Source organism: Mobula hypostoma, chromosome 16 (genome assembly GCF_963921235.1).
Source record: "Mobula hypostoma chromosome 16, sMobHyp1.1, whole genome shotgun sequence".
NCBI classification, from domain to species: domain Eukaryota; kingdom Metazoa; phylum Chordata; class Chondrichthyes; order Myliobatiformes; family Myliobatidae; genus Mobula; species Mobula hypostoma.
In genome coordinates, this window is record NC_086112.1 from 70,859,989 (window position 1) to 70,887,630 (window position 27,642).

The 27,642-nt window shown below is 43.4% G+C and overlaps 1 protein-coding gene across 1 annotated transcript in view; it reads right to left on the reverse strand.

The window, feature by feature from the left end:
• The window catches only part of b4galt1l (DP-Gal:betaGlcNAc beta 1,4- galactosyltransferase, polypeptide 1, like), an 83,549-nt gene that overhangs the window by 11,136 nt on the left and 44,771 nt on the right, over positions 1–27,642 (reverse strand). Inside the window, exons 3-5 of the mRNA XM_063069100.1 lie at positions 16,515–16,702; positions 15,213–15,335; positions 11,969–12,073 (exon numbers count right to left, since the gene is read on the reverse strand). Of these exons, the coding sequence (XP_062925170.1) occupies positions 11,969–12,073; positions 15,213–15,335; positions 16,515–16,702 (416 nt within the window). The remainder of the gene's footprint in view (positions 1–11,968; positions 12,074–15,212; positions 15,336–16,514; positions 16,703–27,642) is intronic.

Consider the following 27,642-nt stretch of genomic DNA (forward strand, 5'->3'; position numbering starts at 1 on the left):
AACTCTTAGCGACATTGACATACAGAGGGATTTTGGGGTACAAGTCTATAGTTCCCTGAAGTGGTAAAAAAGGTGTAAGGAACGCTTATCTTCAATCGATCAGAGTATTAAGTAGGGAAGCCATGTTACAGCTGTACAAAACTTCAGTTAAGTGACATTTAGAGCATTATGTGCAGTTCTGCTCATCATGTTAGCTAGGACAGACATTTTGGAGTGGGTGCAGAAGAGGTTCAACAGGGGGTCAGCTGGATTTGAGTGTTAGCTCTCAGAAGGCTTGGACAAACCTACAGTGGTGCTAGAAAGTTTGTGAATCCTGTAGAATTTTCTCTGTTTCTGCATAAATATGACCTAGAATGTGATCAGATCTTCAAACAAGTCCTAAAACTAGATAAAGAGAATCCAATTAAATAAATACCCAAAAAACATTATACTTGTTTATTTATTTATTGAGAAAAGTGATCCAATATTACATGTATTTGTTGGAAAAAGTATGTGAACTTTTGCTTTCAGAAACTGGTGTGACCCCCTTGTACAGCAATAGGCTCCAACTGTTTCCAGTAACTGTTGATCAGTCCTGCACATTGGCTTGGAGGAATTTTAGGCTATTCCTCCTTACAAAACTGCTTCAACTCTGGGATGTTGGTGGGCCTCCTTGCATGAACTGCTTGTTTCAGGTCCTTCCATAACATTTCTACAGGAATAAGCACAGGACTACGACTCAGCCATTCCAAACCACAAATTTTCTTTTTAATCCATTCTGTTGTTGTCTTACTCGTTTTTTGGATCATTGTCGATGCATTATCCAACTTTTATTAAGTTTCAGGTGATCAGACTGCTACCCTGACGTTCTCCTGTAAAATGTCTGATAAAATTTTTCCCAGCTTTCCTTGATACATTGTTCCCTCAATGATTACAAGCTGTCCAGGCCCTGAGGCAGCAAACCAGCACCAAACCATGATGCTCCTTCCACCAGGCTTCACAGTTGAGATGAGGTGTTGATGTGCAGTACCCTTTTCCTCGAAACATAACAGCGTGCATTTCTGCCAAAAAGTTCCACTATTGTCTCATCTGTCCACAGAACACATGTCCCAGAAAAGCTGTAGAACATCCAGGTGGTCCTTTGCATACATGAGGCATGCAGCAATGTGGTTTTTTTTTGGAGAATAGTGGTTTCCTCCATGGTGTCCTTCCACAAACACCATTCTTGTTCAGTGTTTATCTTATAGTGGACACATGAACAGAGATTTTAGCAAGCTCTAAGAGATTTCTGCAGGTTTTTTGCTGTTACCCTTGGGTTCTTTTCCACCTCTTTCAGCATTGCACGTTGTGCTCTTGGTGTGATCTTTACAGGACGTCCACTCCTAGGGAGAGTAGCAACAGTACCGAGTTTCCTCAATTTGTAGAAAATTTCTCTTTACGTGGACTGATGAACACTCAAGTCTTTAGAAATGCTTTAATAGCCTTTTCCAGCTTGATCCATCTCTGCAGTTCTTCTTCTAGAGTCCTCTAAAAGTTGTTTTGATCAAGGCATGGAGCACATAAACAGATCTTTCTTGAGAAGAGCAGGCTCTGTCAGTAACCTGACTGTGTGACTTTTTTTTTTATATATAGGGTAGGGAGTGCACCTCTACAACCCATACCTCCAATCTCATCTCATTGATTGGAATGCTGAACCTACTAGGGGAAAGACTATCTTAGGTTTGGTGTTGTGTAATAACCCAGATCTTATTAGGGAGTTTAATGTAAAGGAACCTTTACAGGCAAAAGATAATAATATGATTGAATTCATACTGTAATTTAAGAAGGAGAAGCACAACTCACATATGTCAGTATCACAATGGAATAAAGGGAATTACTGAGTCACGAGAGAGGAGCTTGCCCAGGTGGATTGGAGGAGAATACTGGCGGGGATGACGGCAGAGCAGATGGCTGAAGTTTCTGGGAATAGGTCACAAGGCGCAGGACAGATATATCCCACAGAAGTTGTCAAATGGCAGTGGTAGGCAATCGTGGCGAACAAGGAAAATTAAGGACTGCACAAAAGCCAAGGAAAGGGTGTATAAAGTAGCAAAAATGAGTGAGAAGTTGGATGATTGGGAAGCTTTTAAAATCCAACAAAAGGCAATTAAAAAAGCTATAAGGGAAAAGATGAAATATGAGGGCAAACTAGCCAATACTATAAAGAAGGATACAAGAAGTTTTTTTCAGTTACATAAACAGTAACAGGGAGGTGAGAGTTGATATTGGACCACTGGAAAATGATGCTGGTGAGGTAGTAATGGGGGACAATGAAATCGCGGATGAACTTATTGAGTTCTTTGCATCAGTCTTCACTGTGGAAGACACTAGAAGTGTGCCAGAGGTCAGTGAGGGTCAGGGAACGGGAGTAAGTGGCATTGCTATTACAAAGGAAGTAGTACAAGGCAAACTGAAAGGTCTTAAGGTGGAGAAGTCACATGGGCCAGAGTCACATCCCAGAGTCCTGAGAGAGATTGCTGAAGAGGTAACAGATGTATTGGTCATGATCTTTTAAGAATCACCCAATTCTGGCATGGTCCCAGGGAACTGGAAGATTGCAAACGTCATTCCACTCTTTAAAAAGAGAGGAAGGCAAAAGCAAAGAAATTATAGGCCAGTTAGCCTAACCTCAGTGGTTGGGAAAGTGTTGGAGTCTATTGTAAGGGGTTTCTTCTTTTATGTAACTGCTAAGACTAATAAAATGGCTTCTTTGTTATGTTAGAATAAAATGGCTTCTCTGTGATGTTAAGTGCTGAGACAGTGGTTCTCTCTCTGGCAGCTTGTTTGGGTTATAATTACTGATAACAAGAATTGTATTCATTTGCTAACCAATTGGGATAGCTGATTTTCTTTCTTGTGTGTAAGCTATTGTTTTTGTGGGCTTTGGGCAGAAGGCGCGATGGGGTCAGAGAGAGGAGATGCGATGCTGTAAGCTGGGTGAGGATCAGACCCATGAGGGAGTCCGAGGCCCAGGGCTTTTCGGGAGAAGAACCAAAGAGGAAGGACGTGCTGGAGGCGCTCTGGTTGATCACCATGGTTGGTCCCAGGCGGCAGGTCGAGAAGGTCGGAGTGGATCAAATGGTGGAAAGAAGACTCCATTAATTGAGCTCCAATGGTTGTGCATGAAGTGGTTGAACTTTGATAAGTCTAGCGCCTTTTACTTTTCTTTTATATTGTATCTCTATTAATTACATAGTTCCAAGAAATACTTATAAAGTGTAATCATTTAATCGCATAGTGTACTGTCTGTTATTTGGCGGGGTGGGATACATCACACAGCATCTACACAAACTTGATTACCCAGTTTGGCGGGGCTGAAGGCTGCTCCCCTTAGACGGAAGTGAGCTGAGCGAGCCTGAAGCTTACCAGGGGGCCATCGTCTGGGTTTGGATTCTGTGGAAGCTTGTGATCGCCCTGTTTAAATTATGCATGCTGCGGGGGTGGAATGCTGGTGTACCTCTGTGGAATTGCTGGTTATTACAGCATGTGTGTTGGGTGGTGGGACTGCCAGCATCTATTGGTGCCCCAGGTGAGGCGGGACCATGGGCTGTCCATACTGTTAGGAGAGAGAGGAAAGAGTGGTCTGATTCGTAGGTAGTGACTGCGAATAAATGTTCCAGCTTTGGCAGGCTCCGCCTGGTTTTTGGAATAATGTCCACCCCTAAAGGGGCGGAGGCGTACAAGACGTGGGTGGAGCGGATCTCTCAGTTGTTAGATGAGTGGCAGTGCTCGGCTGAGGGAAAGCGGCAGGGATTGGTTGGAAGTTTGAGTAGGCGGGCTGTTGATGTTGTCCGAACTGTCAGGTTCAATTACCCCGTAGTGACAGCTACCAGTTATCTGAAAGGAGGGAAAATGCATTTGGTTCGAATGGAAGTAAAATGCAGCCCCTGGGGGGTTTTCCATACCTGTGTCAGGAGATTGGTGGAAAGTTTTCAGGGTATCTTCTCTGGCTAGAGGGCAGATAAATTGCTTGCGGTGCCAGGGGTATCAGTTAAGGGGATCAGCCCCTCCCTCAGTTGTTCAGCTGATCACAGAGGAAACGTAATGGAGGCCCAGTGGGGGAATGGCTTGGGGTCTCCAGGGGAACGTGTTCCCAGCAATGTACCAAGGAACTCCAGGAAGAACAAGATCCTATTTCTGAGGGCTTAGAGGGACCATGCCCTCTGGTGTCGTTACAGATAGAATGGAAGCTATGCTAAAGCTATCCTCGACACCAGGGCGCAGGTCAAGTTGCTGTACAGTTCGTTTTACAACCGGTTTCTGAAGCACCTACCCATGACAACATTAAGGGCACTGGAGATTTGGGGTACCAGTGCCAGTGATTATCCAGATGACGGTTATTGGTCCGTGAAACTGGAGTTCTTGGAGATCAATGTGTGGGTGTCAGAGGGTCGTGAATCATTAACGCTGATGTGTTCGGACACTGTTGAGACGGGCAGCGTTTCCGTTCTGGAGAGGACCAACACGCCGCTGGTGAGGAGGCGCATAGGGGCCTGCCAGGAGGAGGCGGGTGAGAGATGTTTGGGGGCATTGTCTGTGCACCCAGTGTTTCGAGCTGCTTGTGAGGACGTGTGTAGCAGCCTTGGGCCGGTATTGAATTTAAATGAGAGCCGATGGTGGTATGGCCCGGCGGGGGGGTAGTATTGGAGGGTGAGACCCTCTTAGTGGACGCTCTGAAATATGAGGGAGGGGAATTGACTGCTGAAGACACCTCAGTGAGAGAGAGGTCGCGGCGACTGGCCCCTGCAGCCGTGGAAGACGTAGGCAGCGTGTGTGTGGATTATAGGACTCTGAACAGGTGCACCGTCATTGATCAGAATACGGTCCTGAGGGCCGAAGACGCGATGGTCTGTCTGAATGGTGTGAGGTGGTTCAATGTGTTGAATCTGAGGACTGGATGTTGTCAGATCCCGATGAGCGAGGCCGACAAGGAGAAGACAGCCGTTACAGGTCCCCTAGGATTCTTCCGGTCCGAAAAGATGCCACAGGGCATATCCGGAACCCTTGCAACCTTCCCGCGGGGCATGGGGAAGACCATGGGGGATGTGGAGGTGTTTGGAGTTTTGGTGAGTGTGGATGATCGCCTTGGGGGACTATGATGCGAGGCAAGTGCCGGAGCCCTGGCGACAAAGAATTCACAAAGTAAAACTTTCTTTGGCCAAGTGCCAGGTCTGGAGAAGGACGCAGATCCTGAGTGTTTGGCTGAGAGAGCAGATTTGCACCACTGAACTGAATGCTCAGAAATGCAGGCTGGAGACTGAGTGTTGCAATCTTGGGACAACCATTGAAAAATTGGAGTTCACGCTCGTCAAAGTGGAAACGGGGAAACGGAATTCCGAGCCGAAACCACGGTCATTGACTGATGAATTAATGCAGAGAGACCAAACAATGACCAACCTTCGAAAGGATCAGCAGAAACTCAAGACATCAATCCAGAACAGATTGGAAGAAGCTGGTGGTGTAATTGCGTCCCAGATGGAGATGGACACGAAGCGTGAGTCAGAACTGCTGAGACTGGGGCGAGAGTTGGAGGAGTCCAGGAAGAAGCTGACGTCTCGACTGCAGGATGCTGAAGAGGCTGCAGAGGCAGCCCAGGCTAAGTGCTTCAGTTTGGAGAAAATCAAACAGCAGCTATCGATCGAGGGAATGAGGAAGAATACGGATTTGAAGGATGATGTGCTGGATGTGTGGTACATGCTCCCTTTCGCTAACTTCCCTTTGTTTGAGGAAGAGACTTTTGGCCCTTCTCCCACTGAGTCAGGGGTAGTGAGGAGGGTTATCTGTGGGCAGCCTGGGTTACAGCAGGACCCTGAAGGAAAAGAAACAGGGGGTTCTGAGTTGCAGTGGGGGCATGAGTGAGAGATTGAGAGAGGAGTTGGCAAGCAGACCTGAGGTATCCCTGGTAGCGTCCGAACCTGAAGGGTTTAGGTGAGGGGGTATGGAGGTCTCGGAGGATTAGGAAACTCCCAGATAAGTTGGCCTATGTAGCGCCTGAGGAACAGGGCGTAAGGTCTACTGTTTGGGGAGCAATGTCACTGTTTGTATCTGGATTGGGTTTTGTGTCTGCAGGAAGGGTTGGCGAGTTATTTAGAAGTCATGAGGACATGACTAAATTTGGTGGGGGGGACAGTGTAAGGGATTTCTTTTATGTAACTGCTAAGGCTAATAAAATGTGATGTTAACTGCTGAGACAGTGGTTCTCTCTCTAGCACCTTGTTTGAGTTATAATTACTGATAACGAGAATTGTATTCATTTGCTAACCAATTGGGATAGATGTTATTTTTTTTGTGTGTCTGTAAGCTATTGTTTTCGAGGGCTTTGGGCAGAAGGCGCGATGGGGACAGGGAGAGGAGACGCGATGCTGTAAGCTGGGTGAGGATCGGACCTATGGAGGAGTCCGAGGTCCAGGGCTTTTCGGGAGGAGAACCGAAGAGGAAGGACGTGCTGGACGCGCTCTGGTCGACCACCGTGGTTGGTCCCAGGCGGCGGGTCGAGGTTGGAGGGGATCAAACGGTGGAAAGAAGACTCCGTTAATTGAGCTCCAACGGTTGTGCACGAAGTGGTTGAACTTTGATAAGTTTGGCACCTTTTACTTTTCTTTTACATTGCATCTCTATTAATTACATAGTTCCAAGAAATACTTATAAAGTGTAATCATTTAATCGCATATGGTGTACTGTCTGTTATTTGGTGGGGTTGGGTACATCACACAGCAACTACACAAACTTGATTACTCAGTTTGGCAGGGCCGAAGGCTGCTCCCCCTAAACGAAAGCGAGCTGAGCGAGCCTGAGGGTTTCGGGGTACATGGAGACTAATGATAAAATAAGTTAAAGTCAGCATGGTTTCTGTCAAAGGAAATCTTGTCCTTCAAATCTGTTAAAGAGTTCCTTCAGGAACCAACAAACAGGATGAACAAAGGAGAGGGAGAGGATGTCATTTACTTGGATTTTCAGAAGGTAGTTGATAAGGTGCTACACACAAGGCTGCTTAACAAGATAAAATCCTATGGTATTACAGAAAAGCATAGATAGAGGAATGGCTGACAGGCAGGAGGCAATGAGTGGCAATAAAGGGGCCTTTTCTGTTTGGCTGCTAGTGACTAGTGGTTTATCTCAGGGGTCAGTATTGGGACCGCCATTTTTCATATTGTTTGCCAATGATTTAGAAAATGGAATTGATGGCTTTGTAGCAAAGTTTGTGGATGATACGAAGATAGGTGGAGGGGTAGGTAGTGCTGAGGAAGCAATGTGATTGCAGCAGGAGTTAGACAAATTGGAAAAATGAGCAAAAAATTGGCAGATGGAATACAGTACTGGGAAATGTATGATAATGCATTCTGGTGTGGACTATTATCTAAATGGGGAGAAGGTTCAAACATCAGAGATGCAGACGGGACTTGGGAATCCTTGTGCAAGACTCCCAGAAGGTTAATTTACAGATTGAGTCTGTGGTACAGGTGGCAAATGCAATTTTGGCATTTAGTTCAAGGGGAATCGAATATAAAAGCAAGGAGATAAAAAGGAGAAGGAGAAGATGGCAGCGTGACGCAGCGCGCGCAGCCTCTCCAGTGAATATCTGTAATCTGTCAAGTAGGAGGCCATGCACAATTCTGATTTGATGGAGGCAGACGTGAGAGCACGGAGGAACATCTGGTGAAACTTCTGAAATGCATGTTTCACTGCCGCTGCTATCTGGAATCTCCGGAGGGGAAGGCCCCGAATCTTCGGCTTTGCCTGTTGCTTGGTGGCCGGGGCCGGGGTCGAAGTGCTCGGCAGAGATGATGCTCGGTGTCAGAGGGCTGGTCGGAGGCTCGAACTTTTCGGACGGACTCAGAGTTGGACTGTAGTCGGGTGCTTCCAGAATGCTGCATCGGCAAGTCTGCGGTGCTGGAAACTCATGGCAGGGAGAGTTTCTTCCTTCTACTGTCTGCGTGAGATGTTGGGGCTATAGGGACTTAGAGACTTTTTTTTACCGTGCCCATGGTCTGCTTTTATCAAATTACGGTATTGCTTTGCACTGTTGTAACTATATGGTATCATTAAGTGGTTTTTATCAGTTTTAGTCTTCGTCTGTCTTGTGTTTCTGTGACATCATACAGAGGAACATTGTATCATTTTTTAATGCATGCATTTCTAAATAACAATAAACGAGGACTGAGTATCCTCATAATCTAATGCTGAAGCTTTAAAACACCAGTCAGGCTGCACTTGGAGTACTGTCAACAGTTTTGGGCCCCAGAACTCACGATGTGTTGTCATTGGAGAGAGTCCAGAGGAGGTTCATGAGGATGATTCCGGGAATGAAGGGGTTAACATATGAGGAGTATTTGGCAGCTTTGGGCCTGCACTCACTGGAATTTAGAAGAATGCAGGGGGATCTCACTGAAACCTACTGAATGTTGAAAGAACTATACAAGGTGGATGTGATCCAGAACTAGTGGGCACAGCCTCAAAATTGAGGGGTGACCTTTTAGAACAGAGGTAAGGAGAACTTTTTTTTTTATCCGAAGAGTGGTGAATCTGCGGTGGAGGCCAAATCTGTGCATATATTTAAGGCAGAAGTTGATAGTTTCCTGATCGGTCATGGCATGAAAGGATATTGTGAGAAGGCAGGCGTATGGGATTCAGTGGGATCCAGGATCAGCCATGATGGAATGGCAGAGCAGACTCGATGGGCTGAATGGCCTAATTTTGCTCTTCAGCCTTATAGTCTCACACCTGACTCCAAATAGCTTTTGTAAAAAGCATTAGCCCAGTGGTTCACATATTTTTCCCAACAAGTACATGTAATATTAGATCATTTTTCTGAATAAATAAATGAACAAGTACAATGTGTTATTTATTTAATTGGGTTCCCTTTATCTAGTTTTAGGACACATGAAAATCTGAAGACATTTTAGGTCATATTTATGCAGAAATAGAGAAAATTCTACAGCGTTCACAAACTTTCTAGCACCACTGTAGATTGTATTGGAGGCTAAGGAGCGACCCAGTAAAAATCTATGTCCTGAGGTGCATGGGTAGGGTAAATAATCAGTGTAACTGTCAAACACTGGAGGACTAGCTTTAAGGCTTGATGGAGATTTATGAAGTTCTTCCTCCCTGAAAGAAAGTGGAGTAGGTGCCAAGAACGTACTGCCAGGGTAAGTGGTGGAAGCCGATTTTTTTTTATATATTTCAAAATATACTTTATTCAAAAATATAATTATATACAATACACCATTTCCTTTACATCCTTTACATACGTTCCCATTATAGTTAGTACATATCCGTACTTATGACCACCTTTGTGGCGCTCCAGTTGTTCACCTTACCACATCATTGAAGAGGGGTGTACTCCCCGCCACCTGACCCCTCCCACTCCCACTGGTGGAGAAACCTATACTGTGGTCCTTCCCTACCGGGCCCTTGCGGTGGCTGCACCGAGTTTCAGTGCGTCCCTCAGCACGTACTCCTGCAGCCGAAAATGTGCCAGTCGGCAGCATTCTCCCACAGACATCTCCATGTGCTGGTAGATCATCAAGTTTCGGGCCAACCAAAGAGCGTCTTTCACCGAGTTGATGATCTGCCAGCAGCACCGGATGTTGGTCTCCGTGTGCGTCCCCGGGAACAGCCCGTAGATCAGAGAGTCCTCTGTTACGCAGCTGCTGGGGATGAAACGTGACACTAGCCCGTCCATCCTCCTCCACATCCTCTTTGCGAACTGGCAGTGTGCAAAGAGGTGGGTCACAGACTCCTCCTCACTGCAGTCCTCCCGTGGGCAGTGGGGTGCGGAGACGACGTTCCGGGCGTACAGGAGGGCTCTGACTGGGAGGGCCCCTCTCACCACCAGCCATGTGAGGTCTTGGTACCTGTTGGTGAGATCTGGTGATGAGGCATTTTGCCAGATGAACTGGACGGTCTGCTCAGGGAACCACCCCGTGTCCATCACGTCCTTCTCCTGCAGTGCCTGCAGGACACTACGTACCAACCACTGCCTGATGGCCCTGTGGTCAAAGGCGTTCTCCTGGAAGAATGTGGTGGAAGCCGATACGATAGCAACATTTAGGCAGGCAATAAAGGGGACAGGGAGATGTAGGTTTTATGCAGGCAGATGTTATTAGTTTAAAATGGCATCATAGTTAGCACAGATGTCATCTGTGCTGGACAGCTCTATGTACCGAAGCCATTAAGCTAAGTGTAGAATATCACTGTAGCACTTGGGGAAAACTCCTGCAGCCAAAGGGAGAATATGCAAATCCTTCACAGATACCATCCAAGGCCAAGTCACTGCCGCTGTATGGTGCAACATGAACTGCGGTGTCACTGTGCTGTGCCTATAGGGGAAATGTGTTCTGCTCCTCTGTGTTCCCAAAATTTTGAGATTATGACTCCTGGTTTTAGATTACCCTGCTAGGAAAACAAATATCCTTGTTTTTCTCCAAACAAAGTCCCAGAACATCTTTGTACATTTCGTTGAGCTCACTTCATTTTATCCTAAAGTCAAGTGAGCATCAATCTGTTTAATGCCTCATGTGACAAACATGTAAACCTTCGCTGTGCTTCTAATTTAACCACTGTAGCTTTACACAGCCTTGCAAATGCAGACTAGACCAGGGCTCTACATCATCAAGTACAATATCCCTTTGTTTGTAGTTGAATTGTCTTGCAATAAACATACCTCCTTGCCTTTCTCACCACTGCTGAACCTACACATTAATAGTCAGGAAACTCTAAACATCTTTCAGGCCCTCAGCATTTAAAACTTTCCCGGGATTTCTATTCATCCTACCAAAGTGGATGACTTCACATGCACAAACCTCAACCCACATGTGATACTCCATTTACCATGTGCTTGCCCACGCACTTCCTCTCAGCCACTCCACATCTGCTCTGCAGCCTGCACTGCCCATCTTCCTCACCTCCAAACTTGATTATATCAATGAGTCGGATGTATAACCCGTGAATAGCAATGATCACAGTATTTATTCCAGTCATTCATATGTACTTAAACCTGTTGCAGAGTCTTTTATTCACTGAATCAGTACAAGCTATTTTGCAAGTTGCAAGCTTTTATTTTTTTTTAAACCAAGCTCACCCACGCTGACCAAAATCCCTACTACTTAAGTTAGACCCATTTGCCTGCATTTGGCCCACCCTGCTCTAAACCAGGGTTCCCAACCATTTTTATGCATGGACCAATACCATTAAACAAGGGGTCTCTAGACCCCAGTTTGGGAACCCCTGATCTAAACCATTCCCATTAATGCACCCATCAAATGCCTTTTAAACATTGTAATTGTAATTCTCTACCACAACCTCTGGCAGCTCATTTCTATATTCATTGCCCTCTGTGTGGCTAAATGTGCCCCCCAAATTCCTATTAACTCTTCCACCTCTCACCTCAACCCATGCCATCTAGTATTAGACTCTCCTCCCCTTGGAGAAAGGCTGACTATATATGGCCGTCATGATTCTATATACATCTATAAGCTCACTTTTCAGTGTCTCTCACTCTAGGGGAGACAAAAACATAATAACATAAATGGGAGTCTTTAAAAAGGAAATGGTTTCGGTATCACACATCAAAGTTGCTGGTGAATGCAGCAGGCCAGGCAGCATCTCTAGGTTTAGGTATGATTTTTTTTCCAAATATTCAAGAAAAAGGGAGGACAATAGAGCCTGTGATAAAGGGTTTGGAACAGAAAGGATGGCAGGGAATGCAAGGTGTCAGACTCTTAAAATATCAAGTATGATTCATAAACAAAAAAAAAGGACAAGAAATATCAGAAAAATGCTGGAAATATTCCACAGGTCAGATCATTTCTATGGAGAGAAATAAAACTTAAGACTCTGAAAGGCCTGAAATAATTATTCAATTTTTCATTCCAGATATATTCACTCCGCCATCCAGAAATAAAGCTTCTGAATAATTCCATTCTTAATATTTTAATAAAAGGCAAATTACCTCTGAGGGTTGGGTTCATTCTTTTTATCCCTTTGGTGAACAATCATTCGACACTTCCCAATGACACCATCTGGACGTGAGATTCCCATGCCTTTAGAGACAATCCTATTTGGAAAGAATTTTCAGACTAAATGAATCTCCACTATTTCTTTACAGATGAATGGAATTTACATTTGACAGCTCCCAAGCTCAAAAGAGATTTTTCTTTGCCTTCAAGCATTTCTAATTCCTTTAAGGCTACTGGATATAGATTACATTCAGTACAATAATTTCCAATTTCAAACCACATACTGCTAGAAAACTTTTCTTCACTCCCGCCCCATCTCATCCACCCACTTACCAGCCCTTTGCCTCTCCTCTACACCTGGTACCTTCCCTCACCACTCTTAGTCCTGATGCAGAGTCTCAACCCAAACTGCGGACATTAGCTTCCCCTCAACAGTTTGCTATTTCCTTCAGAAACACACACAAAACGCCAGAGAAACGCAGCATGTCAAGCAGCATCTATGGAGAGAAATAAATAGTCAGTATTTTGGACCAAGACTCTACATCAGGGCTGGAAAGAGCAGACGCCAGAATAAAGAAGTGGTGGAGGGGAATGAGCCCAAGTGGCAGGTGATAGGTATAGAGAAGGTAGGCAAGTGGAGGGTGAGGGAAGAGTAGGAATTATGTCAGAAGCTGAGACATGATAGAAGGAAGAGGTGAAGGGCTGAAGAGAAAGGAATCTGATAGGCGAGGACAGTGAGCCATGGACTACAGGGGTGGGTAACCAGAGGGAGAAAGCTGTAGGTGATGGGCAGGCCAGGGATGGAAAAGGGGAAAGAGATGGGTAAAGGAACAACTGGCGTAAGGGCAGAGGGACAAAACAGTTTGGTTATTAGAAGTTAAAGTAATCATGTTGATGCCATCACATTGCAGACTATCAGGACAGAAGATGTGCATATTGCTCCAGATTTCCAGCATCCACATTCTCTCATGCCTCTTCCTTCCTTCTGTTTGCTTCAGGTTCTTCTGTTTTTAACTGGTATCCCGGGAGTGAGCAGTCCTTAAACCTTCAAAGTGTGGCCTAATAAAAGCCTGGCAAGGGAAATCCATGAAGGTTCACAGCAACACCAAGCCCTTTGGCCCATCAAGTCAGTCTACCATCAGTGCTGTTTACATTTATTCCACATTGCTTTCTGCACACTCCCACAATTTCAACACAGATCTTACCACTCACCTATACAATAGGGGCAATTTACAGTAGAAATTAACATTCCAATCACACATCTTTGGTAGGCAAAAGGAATATGAGGAAACCCACAGGAAGAACATGCAATCTGACACATTCAGCACTAGAGATCCGGGTAGAAACGGGGTCAGAAGAGCTGTGAAGCAGCAGTTCTGCTACCTACCCCAATCTGCTGCCCCAATGAACCACACAAAGGTATTCCTGTTTAAAAATTCCTAAATTCAAGGTAATACAAGTCAAATTTATACAATCAGTCCTAGTAATTAAACTGTTAAGATATAGAATTATTCTCATGTATGTGTTGTGCCTTCCCAAAGGCAATACTTCTCCCCAGTACATCAGTGTCCCTACCAAGTACGGCTGTCCAGTTCGGATGTGACCATGGCTTTAAGCAATGAAGCATTACTTTCTCACTTTGGAGATAAAACAACTTTCTAAAATCCAAAGCAACAGACAAAATGCTGGAGGAACTCAGCAGGTCAGGCAGCATCTATGGAAATGAATAAACATCGATGTTTCAGGCTGAACCCTTTATCAAGACTACAAAAGAAGGGGGAAGACGTCAGAATGGTGAAAGGGAAGGAGGATAGTCAAAAGGTGATAGGTGAAGCCAGGTGGGTGGGAAAGGTAAAGGGCTAGGGAGGAAGCAATCTGATAGGAGCGGAGAGTGAACTATGGGAGAAAGGGAGAGAGGAGGGGGCACCCAGGGGAGGTGATAGGCAGACGAGGAGAAGAGGTAACGGGGGGAGAGGGGAGTCAGAGTGAGTAAATGAAGAAGAACGAAGGGGAAGGGGGAAAAAATTACCAGAAGTTGGAAAACGCAATGCTCATGCCATCAGGTTGGAATCTACCCAGGCGGAATACAAGGTGTTGCTCTTCCAACCTGAGAGTGGCCTCTTCATGGCAAAAGAGGAGGCCATGCACCGACATCAGAAAGGTACTGAGGATTGGAATTGAAATGGTTGGCCACTGAGAAATCCTGTTTATTTTTGTGTATGTGACAATAAATCTCCTGATCCTCCAAAATTCAGTTAAGCTTTTTTTTTCCATTGACCATTCTTTAATCTAAAATGCCAGACTCACACTTCCCCAAGCTGAATACTATTTGATGTATATTCCTTTCCATCTTCTGACACCAACTATGGCATCTAACTTATTACCATCTACTCCCAAACCTTGTGGAGCACCAACATTGACATCTGCTCAAGTTCATCAGTATGTGAGGAAATTAACAGACTCACTCACACAGGTCTACTTCCACAATGATATTCATGTAAGATTGCTTACTTTATCTCCACAGTTTTCTCAACTAAGCCACGTATACACAAGTGTCACAGTAACCGCTTCTGTGTTGTAAATGCTTCAGAATTGTTTAAAGATTGCAGTGTACTTCAGCTTATTCATCAATATTGGCAATGATACACAGCTGGATCAGCCTTACCGTCAAAATTCAGAACTGTGTTAGCATATGCCAGTTTCTCGACACGGGTATTATGATGCAATTTCTCAGGAAATACTGGGTTTGAAAGAAACATGAGAAAATCTGCAGATGCTGGAAACCCGAGCAACACACACAAAATGCTGGAGGATGTCAGCAGGCCAGGTAACGTCTATGGAAAAGAGTAAACAGTCGACATTTTGGGCTGAGACCCTTCATCAGGAAGGGCACTGCCTTTAACTTGAGAGTAAAATCTTAACTCAAACCATTTTTCATCAGTGGCAGATTTTACATTGTTATATACATACTGTATGTAACTTGGCTAAATGTTAAGAATGCAAAAATCAATTTTCAAACTATTATTTCATCCCTTGCATAAAATATTAAAGAATTATTTTTCAATCTCTCACAATGCAGCATTCCCTCCAGCATGCATTGCAGTAGAATGGCTCAGCAATGCTTAGTTTTGATACTTAAAAGGAAATCTTTATAATTGAAGGCAAGATAGAGATAATAACACAATTCAAAGAGATGTAATTTTTAGCTTGTTACAACATTATTAAATAAACACTCACCTGTTGTAGATGTCATCATCTTCCCCTCCCCAGCCCCAATATTCATTGGGGAAACCATTGATTCTTTCATGCTGCTCTCTACTTAAGGCTGAAATTCCACCAAAGTACTGCCTGTATGGCAAGCTGAAACAAATAATTTTACAACTTATCCTCAGTACTTTAAAAAAAATGTAGCCAAATTTAGGTTAACATTTTTTGAAGTAGTTTAAAAATTATGCACAACTAGTATCCCCAAGCAGTTGCCTTTCACCTATAGGAACAGCCCTTTCACTTTACTGAATTTTACAACTTTTCCCTCCCATCTCTATATTTGTATCTTGTCACCTCTTAATAGTATTGCTGAATGAGTATATTTGTGATATTTTTGTTTAAAAATACAAAATTGGAATCATAATGTTAAAGAAAAATTCAACTTGAAGTGTAGAAACATTATAACCATCACCACTTTACAATAATCTTTGTATTATTATGCCAGTCATTAGTATTTTCCCACCTGGTCATGTGGCAAATCACTTGTAGCAAGAAAAGTCACCATAGATCCATAATAATAAACCATTATAAACACCAGCTACATAAAAGCAAGCCAAGTGATTGTGATTATGATTATCAAAATAATTACTTGAGATATAGCCGGTGGAGGAAATATGGTGGATGCAGTTTACATAGTTTACATGAGCTTTAAGGAAACAAGAGGTTGCACACTGTTAATTATTTTACTTTAGGAGTCTGAGGATATTGTATTCAAAACTCACAAAGGTACCGTTTATATCATCAAGTAGCACAGAGATTTCAAAACAAACTGTAAAAGTTGGAAATCTGAAACAGAAACAGGAAATGCTACAAACATCCAGCAGTGGGCAGCATCTGTGGGAAGAGAATGAGAGCTAATATTCTAGGTTGTAGACCCTTCAAAAAAACTGGGGAAGATTTAAGCTGCAGGAAGGTGGGAGATGGATGGAGAGGACACAGGTATTTGATATGATTTGGTCAATATTCAGATTTTACAGAGCATCTTTTTCTGATAATGAAGACAATTTGCAAGACTGAAAGCAACCGCTACAGCTGTGAAGCAGAGGTTAGAGATGTTACTGCTGAACCCAAGACCAAATGTAGATGCTGGAATCCACAGCTCATCAAACTGAGCTAAATTATAGATGGATAACTTTACAGCAGAACTGGCCAGTTCGATACAAAAAGAAGTTACCTGAGATGTCTCAACAAGGGCTCCTGGAGAAACAGATATTAAAATGAACCTTTTTTTAAAACCAGCTAGCCACTCAAAAATACAAGTCGTGGCCTTACCGGAAACCAAATTTATCCATGGACACAGCCAGATGCCTTGGCTGGCTATAACATTTGTAGGTATTACGATCATCCATAGGAATCAAATCAACATCACTGAACACAAAGCAGTTGTAGTCATATTCCTTCAAGGCTTCCATGAAACCTACGTTGAGAAGTTTGGCTCGATTAAAAGTATCTTCTCCATGCTGAAAAAAAATTAAATTGGAGAAATGAAATACAACTTTATCAAATTAGGGTGTCATTTATACAGTGGCATGCAAAAGTTTGGGCTCCTCGGTCAAAATTTCAGTTACTGTGAATAGCTAAACGAGTAAAAGATGACCTGATTTCCAAAAGGCAAAGTTAAAGATGACACATTTCTTTAATACTTTAAGCAAGATTACTTTTTTATTTCCATCTTTCACAGTTTCAAAATAACAAAAAAGGAGAAGGGCCTGAAGCAAAGGTTTGGGCACTCTGCATGGTCAGTACTTAGAAACACCCCCTTTGACAAGTATCACAGCTTGTAAACACTTTCTGTAGCCTGCTAAGAGTCTTTCAATTCTTGTTTGGGGGATTTTTGCCCATTCTTCCTTGCAAAAGGCTTCAAGTTCTATGAGATTCTTGGGCCATCTTGCATGCACTGCTCTTTTGAGGTCTATCCACAGATTTTCGATGATGTTTAGCTCGGGGGACTGTGAGGGCCATGGCAAAACCTTCAGCTTACACCTCTTGAGGTAGTCCATTGTGAATTTTGAGGTGTGCTTAGGATCATTATACTGTTGTAGAAGCCATCCTCTTTTCATCTTCAGCTTTTTTTTACAGATGGTGTGATGTTTGCTTCCAGAATTTGCTGGTACTTAATTGAATTCATTCTTCCCTCTACCAATGAAATGATAGTACACCCATGATTGTGTAGCCAAGTTTTCATCAAACTCAATATATAAGTTTGCTGATGACACAACAACTTTTAGGCCGTATCTCGGGTAATGATGAGTTTGAGTACAGAGAGGAAATTAAGAACCTGGTGGCATGGTGCGAAGACAATAACCTATCCCTCAACATCAGCAAGACGAAGGAATTGGTTGTTGACTTCAGAAGGAGTAGCGGACCGCACGACCCAATTTACATCGGTGGTGCGCAAGTGGAACAGGTCAAAAGCTTTAAGTTCCTCGGGGTCAATATCACAAATGACCTGACTTGGTCCAACCAAGCAGAGTTCACTGCCAAGAAGGCCCACCAGCCCCTTTACTTCCTGAGAAAACTAAAGAAATTTGGCCTGTCCCCTAAAACCCTCACTAATTTTTATAGATCACCGTAGAAAGCTTTCTTCTAGGGTGTATCACAACCTGGTATGGAAGTTGTCCTGTCCAAGACCGAAAGAAGCTGCAGAAGATCGTGAACACGGCGCAGCACATCACAGAAACCAATCTTCTGTCCTTGGACTCACTTTACACCGCACGCTGTCCGAGCAGTGCTGCCAGGATAATCAAGGACACGACCCACCAAGCCAACACACTTTTCGCCCCTCTTCCCTCCAGGAGAAGGCTCAGAAGCTTGAAGACTCATATGGCCAGATTTGGGAACAGCTTCTTTCCAACTGTGATAAGACTGCTGAACAGATCCTGACCCGGATCTGGGCCGTACCCTCCAAATATCAGGACCTGCCTCTCGGTTTTTTTGCACTACCTTACTTTCCATTTTTCTATTTATGATTTATAAATTAAATGTTTAATATTTACTAATTTTTACTATTTTTAATATTTCTAGTATTTAATATTTGTAATCCAGGGAGTGGGAAGCGCAGAATCAAATATCGCTGTGATGATTCTACGTTCTAGTATCAATTGTTTGGCGACAATAAAGTATAAAGTATGTTCCCCGTGCCATTAGCTGCAACACAAGCCCAAAGTATGATCAATTCACTCCCGTGCTTAACAGTTGGAGAGGCGTTCTTTTCATGAAATTCTGCACCCTTTTTTCTCCAAACGTACCTTTGCTCACTGCAGCTGGAAAGTTCTATTTTAACTTCATCAGTCCACAGGACTTGTTTCCAAAATGCATCAGGCTTGTTTAGATGTACCTTTGCAAACTTCTGAAGCTGAATTTTGTCGTGTAGACACAGGAAAGGTTTTCTTCTGATAACTCTTCCATGAAGGTCATATACGTGCAGGTGTCGCTACACAGTAGAACAGTGCACCACCACTCCAGAGTCTGCTTAATCTTCTTGAAGGTCTTTTGCAGTCAAACGAGGTTTTGATTTGCCTTTGTAGCAATCCTACGAGCAGTTCTCAGGAAGTTTTCTTGGTCTTCCAGACCTCAACTTGACCACCATTCCTGTTAACTGCCATTTCTTAATTACATTACGAACTGAGGAAACAGTTACCTGAAAACGCTTTGCTATCTTCTTATAGCCTTTTTCTGCTTTGTGGGCATCATTTATTTTAATTTTCAGAGTGCTAGGCAGCTACTTAGAGGAGCCCATGGCTGATGATTGTTGGACAAGGTTTGAGGCATCAGGGTATTTATAAAGCTTTGAAATTTGCATAACTTGGCCTTCCCTAATGATGACTGTGAACAAGCCATAGCCCTAACAAGCTAATTAATGTCTGAGACCTTGGGAAAAGTTATCTGAGAGCTCAAAACTCCTGGGGTGCCCAAACTTTTGCATGGTGATCCTTTCCTTTTATCCCCCCCCAACTCTAAAATTGTACAAAACAAAAATAATACACTAATCTTGCTTAAAATATTGAAAATAATGTTTCATCTTTAACTTTATGATTTTTGGAGATCAGTTCATCTTCTACTCACTTAACTATTCACAGTAACAGAAATTTTGACCGGGGTGCCCAAACTTTTGCATGCCACTGTATATACATTTTTTCAAATCAGAATTTTCCCTTTTTACCAGATGACAGTGGAATAATTATATCTGATCACAAACAAGAGAAAATCTGCAGGTGCTGGAAATCCCATCAACCCTCACAAAATGCTGGAGGAACTCAGCAGGCCAGGCAGCATCTATGAGAAAGATTACAGTGAACATTTCGGGCTGAGATCCTTTTGATATTGACATTGGAATGTTACCCAAGAAATAAAAATGCCCTGAGAAGCAGAATGGTTTGTAGAGGCGGGAAGTAATACAAGAAAAAGTCCCTTCAGAATGCTAAAAAAGGAGGGCAAGATGCATCTGATAACGCAACCAAATGGAAGTAATTAAAATGAAAGCAGTTGTGGTAGATGATGGATGGAATGTGAAAGCTGGTGGGCTAGAAGAGGAGGGCACGGAGAACTCTATCCCTGTTCTGGCTTGAGGAAGAGGGGATGAGAGCAGAAATGCAGGAAACACAAGAACATGATTAACAATCAAATTCAAGTTTAATTGCCATTCGACCACACATGAATACCGCAAAACAACACAACATTCCTCCGGAGCCGAGGTGCAAAACCCAGTACTAACAGTCATACCCAGCACATACAAGACAGCAAGTAAATATGCAGTCACACATAAAATGCATGTCTAACCCAAGTCCAAGTGACATGTCCTGTAAATTGATGGTGCATGGCTGTCAGGAACAAGCAGTCCTCGGCAATCTGCAGACGGAACATATGCCTGCACACATGCAATCCAGGTTGTCTTCCACTGAGCAAACACTGGAGGGCAGCACCTACAGGCAGGCCAGCCCCCAACCCAGCATGGAGGCTGTGCTACACCACCTCCAGCATCTCCTCTCCTGGACTACTGCAACAGGCAAGCCCACGGCTTGAGGCCCGGTCCTCACTACCACCAAGGCCACGTAGCTCCCCTGCCATTTGTCTCACCAATAAACAAGGGGAACGGACTTGCATTACTTTACATTATCAATGTCCAAAAGGGTATTGCAATCGTAAGAGAAACATCCAAGACAATCACTCGCTGTGAGACTGTGCATTGCCTTCGCACTCCTGACACTAATGCCTGTCAGCTGCAGGCAGTAACACAGTCTGCACCAAGTCCAGTTCCTTCAATGAACAGTTTGCTGATGGGGTGAATCTGCAGGCTTGAAGTCCTTAATGTCCGGCATTGTCTTGCCATCATAAGAAAGACATTTAAATCAGACAAAAACACCTTTGGCTGTCCCAGAGAGGCTGCTGCATCTAAACACACCACCATCTAAACAGAAAGGGATCTTGTAGACTATAATAAAGGGGAAGTCATTATTAAAAGAAAAATACCTTAACGGCACTGTCTGCAAAGCAGATGTAGAGGAGGGAGAGGTGTGGTTAAGAAAATGTGGGGGTCTGTGGACTCTAACAGATATTCGTTAGCACTACCTGGTCCGCTGAGATGAGATGGAGATGAGAACAGTCAGCCTGAGAAGATGGGCAGGATGGAAATGAGCAGCTAATGCAATGAATACTAGCTTCAGCATAAAGCTCTCAATGGAATTATAAAAGGGTTGGTCAAGTTGAATGGAGCTAAAATGGGACTGAAACAAGGCTGTTCCACATGTCTGAAAAACAGACGTAGCCTTAGGCCCATAAGAGTTCCCAGAGCTACACCTCTGATTTTCAGAAAGTGAGTAACAATAAAGGAAGTTGGTCAAGACAGTGGTAGCAGAGGGATCTGTCTGCTGGGCCAGTCTCCCTGTAACAGGTGGAAAGGAGGGACCATCACACCATTCCCCATCAGAAAGGTCACTGCTTCTCCCTGCATTACCTTGTGAGTTAAACTTACATGCCTTTAACAGCTTAACAACTTCCCATTTCCCTGGCCCCCACTGTTTCATCTGCACTCATTATACACCACCAGCCTCTACCAGAAACAACTTAGTCTACTTCTTTTTTCACAAGCTCCACTGAACTTCATCCTCCCTTCACCTGACCCCATCTGTCTTTTTTGCCCATTTCCATCCATTATCTCCCAACTCCACCCCTCCACTACCTGGTTCCATCTGTTCATTGTTCTTCATCTATTTGCAATTGATCAATCAGTTACTGGCCAGTCTCACCACTGCCCTCTCCTTCCCTCTCAAAGAGGCTCGACTTGAACAGTAGCAGTGGTCTCTCCCTTCCCACAGATGTTGCTCAACTTCCCGAGTTGCTTGGAATGAAGAGGTAGAACTGGGCCAGGCAAAGACAAGTAGTAGAGGAATAGCATTCATAGAAGATCTAAGAAAATGAGACCATAAGATACAGGAGCAGAATTAGGCCTTTTGGCCCATCAAGTCTGCTTCGCCATTTAATGATGGCTGATGCATTTCCTTCTCAGCCCCAGTCTCCTGCCTTCTCCCCGTATCCCTTCATGCCCTGACTGATCAAGAATCTGTCAACCTCTGCCTTAAATATACCCAATGACTTGGCCTCCACAGTTGCCTGTGACAACGAATTCCACAGATTCACCACCATCTGGCTAAAGAAACTCCTCCTCTTCTCCGTTCCAAATGGATGTCCTTGTACTCTGAGGTTGTGACCCCTGGTCAGTGATTGGCTGTCAGGCAGGCTAATGTTCAGTGGTGGGATCATAATTCAGCAGAAGCTGTTGAGCTGACATTTGACTTGTGCAAGGCAGAGGTCAGATGTCACACCACAACACCTCTTCAGCAGATTTGGTGACTGTGACAATGTCTGCAAATTCAGAGGTTAGAGGTTAGCTTGGAGTGAGGACTATGCAAAAACAGATTGTCAAATAATTGTTTTCACAGCTAATGACTAGATTAAGAGGCCAGAAGTCCAGTTAGATTTAGAATTTTGCAGACGGGTAAAAGAACCACAATCTGGTGCAGGGGCTCCTGGCCCAGGAAATGAGCATGGAGATCAAATGAGCAGAAGAGCTCAACATAGGGCTCAGACTTTAAGGTGAAACCTAGGGCATGAAGCCAAAGTTTCTTTTGAGAGCACACCATTTAAAATCAAAGGGGCATGATCAAAAGGCAGCTTGAAAACATGGCAAATTTAACATTTTCAATTACCAAAGTAGATGTATCTACGTGTGCAATGGAAGGAGATGGCAGAGTGTCTTAATGAGTACTCTTTTACTGTTGAGAAAAGCACGAGGACTTCAGAACCTGAGATGTCTTGGAGATGGTCTGCGTTGGAACAGAGGGGGTGCTGGATTTCCTAGAACGTACTAAGACAGATAAATCTCTGGGGCACTATGAACACTAAGGGAAGCAAGAGAAACTACAAAAGCTTTCTCTAAGAGATATGTAACACGGTTATCTATGGGTGAGGTGCCAAAAGACTGGAGGGTGGCTAATGCTGAGCCCTTATTTAAGAGCTGCAAAGAAAAACCTGTGAACTATCATAAGTTTGCAGATGACACTAAAATAGCTGGCATTGTTCACAGTGAAGATAGACAGAAGGATTTACAGGGACCTTGATCAGCTGGGTCAGTGGGTCAAGGAACGATAAATGAAGTTTAATTGCGAGGTGTGACATTTTGGAAAGATAAATAAAGGCAGGACTTTCAGAACAAATCTTTGGGTCCTGGGAAGAGTGGTAGAACAAAGGAACCTTGGGAGTACAGTATATGGTTCCCTGAAAGTGGTGAAAATGACTTTTGGCACACTGGCCTGATCAGTAAGGGCACTGAGTACAGAAGTTGGGATGTCATGTTGCAGTTGTACAGTGCCTATAAAAAGTATTCATCACCTCTCCCCCCATTGGAAATTTTATTGTTGTACAACATTGAATCAGTGTATTTAATTTAGCTTTTTCTTTACACTGATCAACAGAAAAAGATTCTTCTGTGTTAAAGTGAAAACAGGTATATGCCACACCAACTCATCACTGGTGCAGCCAATTGTTTTCGAAGTCACATAATTAGTAAAATGAAGATCAGCTGCGTGCAGTCAAGGTGTTTCAATTGAGTGTAGTAAAAATACACCTGTATCTGGAAGATCAGCTGGTGAGTCAGTATTCTGGCAAAAACAATACCATGAAGACAAAAGAAAACACCGAGAAACTCAGCAATAATATTGTTGAAAAGCACAAGTCAGGAGATGGATACCAGAAAATTTCCAAGTCACTGAATATCAAGAAATGGAAAGAATATGGCACAGCTGTAAATCTGCGTAGAGCAGGGTGTCCTCAAAAACTGAGTGACCGTGCAAGAAGGGGACTAGTGAAAGAGGCCACCTAGAGACCTATGACAACTCTGGAGGGGTTACAAGCTTCAGTAGCTGAGATAGGAGAGATAAGTGCATAAGTATTCACCCCCTTCAAGTCAGTATTTAGTAGGTGCACCTCTGGCAGCAATTACATCTGCTTCTCAGGCTTGAGTAAACACATGAAATGTGTATGTTCTTGATGTACCATGTATCAATAATAATTATATTCAATTTGAAGTAGAAGTAACTATTTAGTTTCACCAGATCAGGACAAGGTTTAGCAGACTGTGTTTGTTTATTAAGTTGGCTCCTATCAAAATGAGAATCATTAGTATCAAATGTCTTTTCTAAGAGAGGAAGAGACAATTTTGTTGTTCTACCAGGGAAGCATTGGCAAAATGGAACTTCAAAATCAGCATCAGTTGACTATGTGAGTACTGTGCAAAAGTCCTAGGTATTGCGTAATTCTACTTCCCAATCCCATTCCAACATGTCAATCCATGGCCTCCTCTACTGCTGCAATGAGGCCATTCTCAGCTTGGAGGAGCAACACCTTACATTCCATCTGGTTCGCCTCAAACATTAATTTTTTGAACTTTTGGTAACTGCCCATCCCATCGCTCTCTCCTTCACCATTCCCCATTCCTGTTCCCCTCTCACCTTATGTCCTCACCTCTCTCTGGTGCTCCTCTCTCTTCCCTATCTTCCATAGTCTTCTGTCCTCTCCTATCAGATTTATCCTTCTCCAGCCCTTTATCTCTTTCACCAATCAACTTGACCCCCTCCCAGTATCACCCATCACCTGCTTCCTTGTATTTCTTCCTCCTTTTCCCTCACCCTCTTACTCTGACTTGTCCCCTTCATTTCGAGTCCTGATGAAGGGTCTCAGCCCAAAACATCGACTGTTTACTCTTTTGCTTGGCCTGCTGAGTTCCTCCTGCATTTTGTGTGTGTTGCTTTGGATTTCAAGCAACTACAGATTTTCATGTTGGAGAACTTGCCACAGCTCTGTGTACACTTTGGGTGTCTCGCTTCTGTCTCACAGACAGCCTCAATAATGTTGAGATAACGGGTCTGTGGAGGCCATACCACTTTATGCAATACTCCTTGTTCTTCTTTTGGCTGAAGATAGCTCTTTATAACCTCAGCTAAGTGTTTGGGGTCATCGTCATTCTGCAAAATGAAATTGGGACTGATCAGACACCTCCCAGATGGTATCACATGATGGATGAGAATTTGTTTGTACCAATGCTGAGGCATGGAGGATTCCATTATTTCATATTTTGACTTATCAATCGAGAGCACTTGGTGCCATTGTTCATTACCCCAGTCCTTGTGTTTTTGTGCATCAGTGAGTCTCTTGGCTTTGTTCCCACTTGGAGGAATGGCTTTTTGGTAGCAACTCTTCCATGAAGACCACTTCTAACAAGACTTCTCTGGAATGCACAGGGATGTGCTTGGGTTCCAGTGGTTTCTGTGAGTTCAGAGCTGATAGCTGAGCTGGACTTCTTCCAATTTAAAAGGGACGTTGGTTTGATGTAACTCGTCTGCTGCCCTCAGTTTCCATGGCCAACCAATGTTTCTGGTCCTCAACCTTGCCCATTTCTTTCTGTTTCTTCAGAAAAGCTTAGACATCACATCTTGAAACTTCTGCGTGCCGCAAAATTTCTGCTTGGGAGAGACCTTGCTGATGTAGGATGACCAGTTTGTGTCTTGTTGCTATGCTCACTCTTGCCATGGTGTAAGAATTGATGGTTTGAAGGTTAAACAGTCACATCTGCCACACCTCACCTTTTAGTTCTGTTGTCCTTCACTCAATTTAATTCCTTGTACACGCATTTCTGTTTGAGTTAAACACACACAAAATGCTGGAGGAACTCAGCAGGACAGGCAGCATCTTTGGAAAAGAGTACAGTCGATGTTTCAGACTAATTTTACAAGTTTGTGCAACTTACTTTGAAATTGTGCAGTAGCCCCCACCATACCAGACAGTGATGCAGCCAGTTAGAATGCTCTCCACAGTACTTTCATAGAAATTGAGTGTTTTAGTTGACAAACCAAATCTCCTCAAACTTCTAATGAAATACAGTCGCTGTCTTGCCTTCTTTATGGCTGCACCTAAATATTGACACCTGGGTACTTGAAATTGTTCACTCTTTCTGCTTCTGATCCCTCTATGAGAAATGGTTTGTATTCCCTTGTCTTACCCTTCCTGAAGTACACTATCAGCTCATGGACGTTGAGTGCAAGTTTGTTGCTGCGACACCACTCGACTAACTGGTATATCTCGGCCTGCATATTCTTTCATCACCATCTGAAATTCTGCCAACGATGGTAGTATCATCAGCAAATTTACAGACAGCATTTGAGCTGTGCCTAGCCACAAAGTCATGGGTGTAAAGAGAGTAAAGCAGTGGGCTAAGCACACACTCCTGTGGTGCTCCAGTGTTGATTGTCAGTGAGGTGGAGACATTATTTTCAATCCACACAGATTGTAGTCTTCCAGCGAGGAAGTCAGGTATTCAGTTGCAGAGGGAGGTACAAAGGCCCAGGTTCTGCAACTTTTCAATCAGGACCGTAGGAACGTTTAAACTTGCACCGGGCTACATACCTCTAAAGTAATCTCAGTTTTATATGAAAAGTGGTCTATTACTTAATGTTACTTTCTTCAACAAAATACAAAAAATTAAATGTTAGAGAAATTTTTGTAAAACAAATGTTTGGAAATCTATAATTTGCTCGTTTCTACTGACACCCAACTCAGAAGACAATATAAATATCTAAAACAAAGATTATTTTGTTACGTACCCTGTAACGGGGAACCAGCAGAAATGGAACACAGCTGGAGTCTGTGTTTGCAGTTTACTAACACTATTTTTATTAGTAATTACACAATACAGTAATATGGAACTAGATAAATCCATGAAAGTAAATCTGCACAAAAGCTGTGCACTTAAATATTTTAAGATTTGTGGATTGAATAGATATCTGGGGTACAGGCAGGGAGAGTGTGAAGTATCAGATTACTGCCTTGGGTTGCAACAACACATCCCAAAATATTTTTTTGAACAGCTTGGCTACTAAGCTAGTGAAAATTACAGGCAAAAGGCTAATTTTCCCCCTAATACCGGGCCTCAACAAATGAACATACAAATTAGGATGAATGGACTAGTCTCTTTTGCTTGTTTATTATTCAATGCATCATAGTTTGGTTTTCTACCACTGACGTTGACAGACACCATCCCTGTATTCTATCATTCTTGATCTTTAATGGCCTAGCCTATCCAAATACAGTTCAAGCACATTCCCTTCAATGAAGAAATCTCATCAGTCCCAAATACTATACAGGTTTCCCCTGCTAGCCGAAGGTAGAGTGTTCCTACGAAACGGTTCGTAAGCCGAAATGTCATAAAGCGAAGAAGCAATTACCATTTATTTACATGGGAAAATTTTGTGAGCGTTCGCAGACCCAAAAATAACCTACCAAATCATGCCAAATAACATATAAAACCTAAAATAACAGTAACATATAGTAAAAGCAGGAATGATATGATAAATACACAGCCTATATAAAGTAGAAATATTTCTCCACAATGATTGCCTGCACAGATCTCCGTAGCGAAAATCTCACGCAAGCACTCTCAGCAGAAAATCTCACGCAACCGCTGCTGGCATAAATGCGCTCTCCAGTAACCTTTAAACTATGAAGCCGCCAAATCTACCAAATAACACGTAAAACTACACAGCCTATATAAAGTAGAAATAATGTATGTACAGTGTAGTATCACTTACCAGAATTGGGAAAACTGCGCTGAGCACACTGATGATGGTGTGTTAGACTGAGTCGTCGCAGGCTGGGTGGAGCAGTGGCCCCCACACTCCGGGCCCCCAACCCGATACATTGCCGCGAAGAATGCAGCAGTAGCCGGGAGGTACCCAGCACATCTTTAAGAAAAAAGCCGAAATAAACATGCTAATTAATTAGGTGCTGCCCGGCACGTAATTGTCGGCCCAGATCAGTGCCGATTGCATCGCCTCTGTTCTGGGCCGACAAT